The sequence below is a fragment of the Amphimedon queenslandica genome, unplaced genomic scaffold, assembly GCF_000090795.2.
Source record: "Amphimedon queenslandica unplaced genomic scaffold, v1.1 AMPQUscaffold_12936, whole genome shotgun sequence".
Classification (NCBI taxonomy): domain Eukaryota; kingdom Metazoa; phylum Porifera; class Demospongiae; order Haplosclerida; family Niphatidae; genus Amphimedon; species Amphimedon queenslandica.
Window position 1 is genome coordinate 10638 of NW_003546828.1, and position 6919 is coordinate 17556.

General features: G+C 34.3%; 1 protein-coding gene and 1 long non-coding RNA gene across 2 annotated transcripts; both read right to left on the reverse strand.

Annotated features, from left to right (window-relative positions):
- Positions 1-232: 232 nt before the first annotated feature.
- LOC109586143 (uncharacterized) lies at positions 233-3618 on the reverse strand. Its single transcript, XM_020002318.1, has 4 exons — positions 3310-3618; positions 2956-3261; positions 306-2906; positions 233-255 (listed from the first exon to the last, which is right to left on the reverse strand). Exons 1-4 carry the CDS (start codon positions 3539-3541, stop codon positions 233-235), a joined length of 3162 nt encoding a protein of 1053 aa, XP_019857877.1. The 5' UTR covers positions 3542-3618.
- A 1247-nt stretch (positions 3619-4865) lies between these two features.
- On the reverse strand, positions 4866-6913 carry LOC109586147 (uncharacterized). The gene is made up of 4 exons (XR_002186844.1): positions 6621-6913; positions 5816-5899; positions 5632-5771; positions 4866-5572 (listed from the first exon to the last, which is right to left on the reverse strand). It is a non-coding gene; the product is annotated as an uncharacterized LOC109586147 (long non-coding RNA).
- Positions 6914-6919: the final 6 nt, after the last annotated feature.

The following is a 6919-nucleotide window of genomic DNA, read 5'->3' on the forward strand; positions in this document are numbered from 1 at the left end:
TCCATCATTATTTTGAATGTTAATATCTGGATCTTTACTCAGCAATAGTTCAACAACCTGGTGATGACCATAGCGATTAGCAAGAATCAAAGCAGTCCAACCATCATTATTTTGAATGTTAATATCTGGATCTTTACTCAGTAAATGTTCAACAACCTTGTAATGTCCATTGTCACAAGCATACATCAAAGCAGTCATTCCATGATTATTTTGAATGTTAACATCTGAATCTTTACTCAGTAAGAGTTCCACAGCCTGGTGATGTCCATTGTGACTAGCAAACATCAAAGCAGTTCCTATTTTACTTTGAATGTTAATATCTGGGTCTTCACCCAGTAAGAGTTCAACAACCTGATGATGTCCATTGTAGCTGGCATGCATTAAAGCAGTCACTCCTTCATTATTTTGAATATTAACATCTGGATCTTTACTCAGTAATAGTTCAACAACCTTTTGATGTCCTCTGCGACTAGCATACATCAAAGCAGTCCATCCAAGAGTATTTTGAATGTTAATATCTGGATCATTACTCAGTAAGAGTTCAACAACCTGGTGATGTCCATTGTCACAAGCAAGGATCAAAGCAGTCAATCCATTATTAGTTTGAATGTTAATATCAAAATTTTTACTGAGTATGGATTGAACAGTCAAAAAATCTCCTGTACTACTAGCAATCATGAGGTCTGCAGTGTCATCATTTTCAAGGGGTAAACTAGTGCTAAGTTCCAGTAGAAAAAATAAAACATTTTCATTGTTACTTTCATGTGCTTCCTGCAATGCAGCCTTAAATGTAAATGACTCATCTTCAGCTTCGATCATTAAAATAAGATCATTAATCCTAGCCTCAAATAAACCAATATTATAAAGAGATTCTCCCTGTTCAATAACTGCTTCAATTAATATTTCAGTTTGTAATTGAGGTATTAGATATATACATGTAAGGCTGGAAGGAATTTCTTGAAGAGATAAAAAGCATGAAATGGGTGATAAGTAAAAAGCTTCCATTTTATTTAATTCAGCAATAGTTTTGGAGCACCATGGCTTGTTCAGTCTTAATATTAATTTAGAACAGCCAACATCATCAGGACAATGCATTCCTTTAGTCATCATAGCTAGCTCCAGTAGGCTAGTGGTATCTTTGAACATCTTCAGGTTAGTATTGTATTCTTCTACCTGTTCCTTGATAGGTTCTGTGATAGTACATGGTATTGTGAGAAGGTTAATGTTTAAACACGAGTAATGAGGCTGGAGCAACTCAAGGAGTTGATGAGCATTTTCACAAGTAGCATCTTTTTTTATATATGACCAAAACTTTTGTTTTGCTTCTGTTACTAAAGCTTTGCTGGTCAAAATATTGGTGGCAGCATCAAGAAAGCTACTATTTAATGCATTAAAGCAATCTTGCAGCCATTGAAACTTTTCCTTTAAATTATTTTCAATAAGACTTACGAATGATTCATAAAAATGACTACTCACTCCTCTTTCTTTAACAGCTATTTCCAGCATTTCTCCAACTGAAGTGTCATCTTGTGGTATTATTTTTTCTCCTCCAATTGATTTGTATATATGTTGAGAAAGAATGATACATGCTAAATGGTTCAATCCAATGTATCCTTCATTAGCTGGTAGTTGTACAAATGGATTAGCACCATTTTGTAGTAATGATTTGAAAATTTCGATATGTCCACCTTGACTAGCTAATATTAGTGCAGTCTTGCCATTAGTGTTCTGGTAATTTAGTTCTATTTTAAGTTCTATCAGAAGCAGTGCCACTTTCTCATATTCTGCATCACTGTCAATGTGACTGATGGCATGTAAAAGTGAGTCTTCGAATGTAAAGTTAACATCTTCCTCTCTATCAATGACAATGTCATCGTTAATGATTATTTCAAATATACCAAGATACTGGATGAACTGACTTTTATTCTGTACTTTATCAATAAGAGATTGTGATGTTGAAAGAGCCAGAAATGTAATAACAATTGATCCTTCATCAATTTCAATCAGTTTAGCGCGCTTAGAATCACGTTCAAATAGGTATTGAATGAGGTTTTCAAGACTTTTAACTGTTTTTTTACGCCAACTCCCAGTTAACTTTATGACAATTTTAAATTGTGCCTCTGAGGCTTCATGTGGTAAAGGTACTTGCTTTATTGCATCCTTCATTTGTTGTAGTGCAGTTGATTTCTTAAACTGTTCCAATTCTTGCACGTACTGGTCAAGCTCCAACTGTAACTCATCACTCAGAGGGAATTCTTTTGCAAGGTCTTCGATTAAATCAAAATTAAAAAAACTGTAATGAGTTTTAACTGAATGAAGTAGAATATCGAAACTTTCACAATTTGTTAAAGGCTCTTTTGTGAGAGGCTCTTCGTAATCATCCATTAAATATCGAGCAAAATCTTTAATTTTATACTCCTTGCATTCATCATAGTAAGTTCTGATGTATTTCATCACTGAAAGGAATTTCTTATGAAGATATTGCACTTTTTGAGGCACTTCAGAGCTAAGCAAAATTTCTGAAGGGATAGATAAATCAGTATCAGTTTCAATGTCAACTATCAGAGACCATTTCAGACTATGCTTACTCATTATTTCACGTTCCCAATCTTCAGCTAGTGCGATGGCTGCATCTTTAGCTGGACCACCTGCTTTAGCAAGGCAATATACAAAATTATGACATTTCTTCTCTAATTTGGTCATATCTTCTTCGCAAGAAGATAATGCTACAAATTCATTTTCAATGTTATAAAAAGAAGGTGATTTTCGAACATCTCTGCTAATAAGACCCTTAGAAAAAAATTCAACAGTAACAGATTCTAAGCAACCTTGAGTAGCATAAAATAAAGAGGCAAAATGCTTTCTCAATGTAGTCTCAACTGTTACAGTGGCATCCACTTTTGTCCCTATTTAAGAAATAAATGATAAATGTGCATCAATTATTGTAAAACTGACCTTTCTTTCCAACACATGTACATTCAATGTCAGTCAAAACTTGCTTAGTTAAGATGCATTCTTTTGCATCTAAAAGTGACATCACAATTATTTTCCATGTTATTTCAGGATTATCATCCAGGCAACGTTGAGCTACAGCACTAACGCTATCAAAAGGTTCAGCATCATCCACTTCCTCTTTCTGCTTAATGTTACAAATGACTTCTTGTGTCATGTTAGGAAGACAACAGACAAACTGTTCCCAAGTACCAGCAGTAAACTTTGAGCTACTCAATAACTCAACCAACTCATCTTTTGTTGGCTTATCTATAATAGAATATATAAATCGTAATAATTTATAAATCAGCCCTTTACCTGTAAGAGTGGGTCCAGGATTAAGTTCCACATCTCCTGATATGAAGAGGAGGATAAGAAGACAAAAAATATACAAAATGAGTCCAGGCCGGGTCTTCACTTGTGCGGAAGTATTACCAGCACTAGTTCCGCAGTAGCTGCTACCAGTGGTAGTAGAAGCACTGGGTTGTCTCCAATGGCGGGAAGAGTTCCATGATCCTATTCTAGCTCTCCACTGACACAAATCAATCATGGCTGAAGAGCAGTAAAGCTCACAGCAATGAAGGTCGAGCTTTCACAATGGAAACTGCAGATAAGTAGAGGAACAATAGGTCTGTCACGAAAAAAATTGTCCCCCGTGAAAATTTATCCTAGGATAGAAATATCACGTGATATTTTATGTCCGCGTCAGCAATTTTTTTTTGTATGACTGAATGGTCAACTATATCATGATAGTGTAGGTGTTTTGTGTATTTTAAATAGTTTAGTTAGTTATGTGTATATATGTATGTACGTAGTATGATATCTGTGCTTTTGTAGACAAACTCAGTATGTATATGCATCTGTATTCATGATTTGAATAATTAAATCAAAGCATCAATTATAACAAACTGATATATGATAGCTTGCCCAGCTATGGTATTGATAAACGTACCAGGGAGCAGATAGCAGCAATACCGAAATGCACCGAGTACAGGGAATTAAAGTGACTGTTCCTAGTATGCAAATTAAGGCAAAATGGACAATAAGATTGTGGTTTATGTGCCCTTGCTTTAGCAATGTCAATTTGTGCTGGTTAAGACCCAACTTCTTGCAGCTATATTTCACATAAGCTTCGTTTCCATCTTTTATAATGCTTAGAAAAGAATGTGATGTCTTTGTTTTCTACTGTTTAAGAGCTAGATACCCGGACTATCCAAAGAATACAGGTTACCTATATACTGCCTGTGTAGACAACCTATAGTAATGAAGGAAGAATGGTAAAATGCTCTTAATGTAAGGAGTGGTATCACGTTGAGTGTGAACAAATACCAGAAGATGTTTGGACTGATAAGGACTACGTTTGGTCATGTAATTGTTGTAAAAGTTGCATGAAGACAATTATTGTGTGATAATGAAATGTATTATTATTATTATTATTAATACTGAGTGCTAAGTAAATTTTCCTTATCAAAATAGTCTATATATGCATAATATTATGATCCTAGGATAAAACATTTCAGATACAATTTGTCCTAGGACAAAAATATTTCATATATTATTTTGTCCTAGGACAAAAAAATTAGTCCTATGGTAGGACAATAAAAGCTTGCCTAGGACAAAATATTTCTGAAAAATTTTGTCCTAGGACAAAATATTCCTGAAAGATTTTGTCCTAGGATAAAATATTTTGTCTCATGGGACAAAATTTGGGTGGGACAGATTTTTCTGTGACAGGTCCTTTGTGTAGGACTATTATTGCACAGCTGTTATAACAAGTGGTGATAATCCATGGGATTGTCTCCTCCTCAATGAAATCATTAATGGGAAGTATTAAGATTGGTGTAGATAGGTCTAATGATAAGAAAGATATATAATCTCTACTCCACTATTGATATCATTTTTGGTCAAAATTAAAGGTGCAAATACTTGAAAAACATTTTTTCCATACATATTAATTATCACACTATTTTTCTGATCTATTGGTTAAAAGAAATCAACCATTAACGGTTCTATTCTGATGCTGAAGGACTTGATTGTCTCTCCTCCTCAGAAGGAGCACTTCCATCAAAGAACTCTTTCTCTTCCTCCATCTCCTCCTCCTCTCCTTCACCTTTATCAGAGCCACCTCCTAAAGAATAAAATAAAATAATAATAAATATAATAGTCATCAAGTAGTAGGAAGATGACAAATGTACTGGCATTCAAAATTCACTATTTTTGTGAACATTAAAATGCAGTGATATTGTCATTTTCAAACAAAGTTTTGAACATTACAAAGAACATTACATTGTGTTTGAAAAATCTAAAACATAACAAAGGGAACAAATCTGTCAAGTTACACAATAGATATGGAGAGATGGGTATACTGCCAAAAGATGGGAAGGATGAAGTGTGTGTGGTCAGTAGTATCATGTGTGCGAGACTATAGTGAACAGATAATTAGATAGATAAACCATACTCCACTGTTGACACAATTTTTGGTCAAAATGAAGGCATGAATGCTTGAAAGACATGTTTAGCATGTAGCAGTGTACACTTTGACTAATATTGTGTTTTCTTTTCTGATCTTGTTGGTTTAGATCTAATAGCAGTAATAGTAATATTAATAGATATTCAACAAAATTAATTAATTCCATTTACTTTTACGTGGAGGAGGAGAGACTGAGGGAGAGACAGAGGGAGACCTTCTCTTGTGTTTTTTGTCTTTTTTAGATTTCTTACTACTCCTCCTCCTCTCTGGACTAGGACTGTAGGAATAATCCCTCACTCTATCCTTACGTCTGAAATAATAAAAAATAAATAATAAAAAAAGCATTCATTCTACCTTGATGATGATTTCCTTCTTGGTAAATGAGATCTTGAATGGCTTCTTGATCGTGAGTGTCTCCTCCTATCTCTATCAGGTGACCTATAAACACAATGACAGTCAATATGTTGCTATGGTTACCAGTGATGATAGGAAGACCGATGTGAGTGGTAAGAGTGAAATTTTTGCCCAAATCAGCTCAAACTTGCTACATAGCATAAGGACATCAATCAAAACATGTAATAAAAATTGGCGGTCATTTTGGAGCCATTTTTTGGAAAAAACCATGGGCTATAGCCTTGGGTACTTTAACTAATTTTTAAATATTGGCCTGTTTTTAAAAATGGTCATAACTCAAAAATTTCCTATCGGAATCAACTAAAACTTTCTACACAGCATAAGGACAATAATATGTATCAAAAAATGTAATAAAAATTTGAGGTGATTTTGGAGCCATTTTTTGGGAAAAACCATGGGCTATAGCCTTGGGTATTTTTTGGATTTTTGGTGTTTTCTTAAAATGGCCATAACTTGAAAAATTGAACTTGGAATCAGCTCCAACTTGCTACACAGCATAAGAACATTAGAAAATGTAATAAAAATAGAAATTTTTCTTCCTTTCAATTTTCATTGAAATTTGGTCCAGACCATGTACTGGTACTATAGTACGGGGACTTAATCAGGCCCAATGTTGGAGCAACTTTAAAAATTCATAAAAAATTTAATTTTGATCGGAATGAGCCCAAACTTTCTACACAACATAAGAACATGTATACGTATCAAAGGAGAATCATAAATCATTATTAATGAACTCAATAAATACCATTTGTGGTGTTCCCAGTAGACTGGTCTGTGGAGTGGGTAACAGAGAACCAGAATTAACTCCACCCACTTGCTACTGCTACAGCTGGTGCTGCTAAAGACATTGAGCTAATGGTTCATTTGGAATCTCTTCATCAAAGACAAACATGGAAGAGAGAAAGTCATGAAAGATGAGAAGTTGTAATTTTTGAGACAAACCACACCCATCATTACCCAATGATGTCATCCCACACAAAAATAATTAGATCCATTCTCCTAGAATACTGTACAAATGCACTGTTACTAATAATATATACACCA

Excerpts from the sequence above, each read along its gene's own strand:
- LOC109586143 (XM_020002318.1), bottom strand. The coding sequence starts at position 3,541 with ATGATTGATTTGTGTCAGTGGAGAGCTAGAATAGGATCATGGAACTCT. Across the intron at positions 3,262-3,309 it reads TCCTGGACCCACTCTTACAG|ATAAGCCAACAAAAGATGAG; the intron begins GTAAAGGGCTGA and ends ATTCTATTATAG. Across the intron at positions 2,907-2,955 it reads TACATGTGTTGGAAAGAAAG|GGACAAAAGTGGATGCCACT; the intron begins GTCAGTTTTACA and ends TTTCTTAAATAG.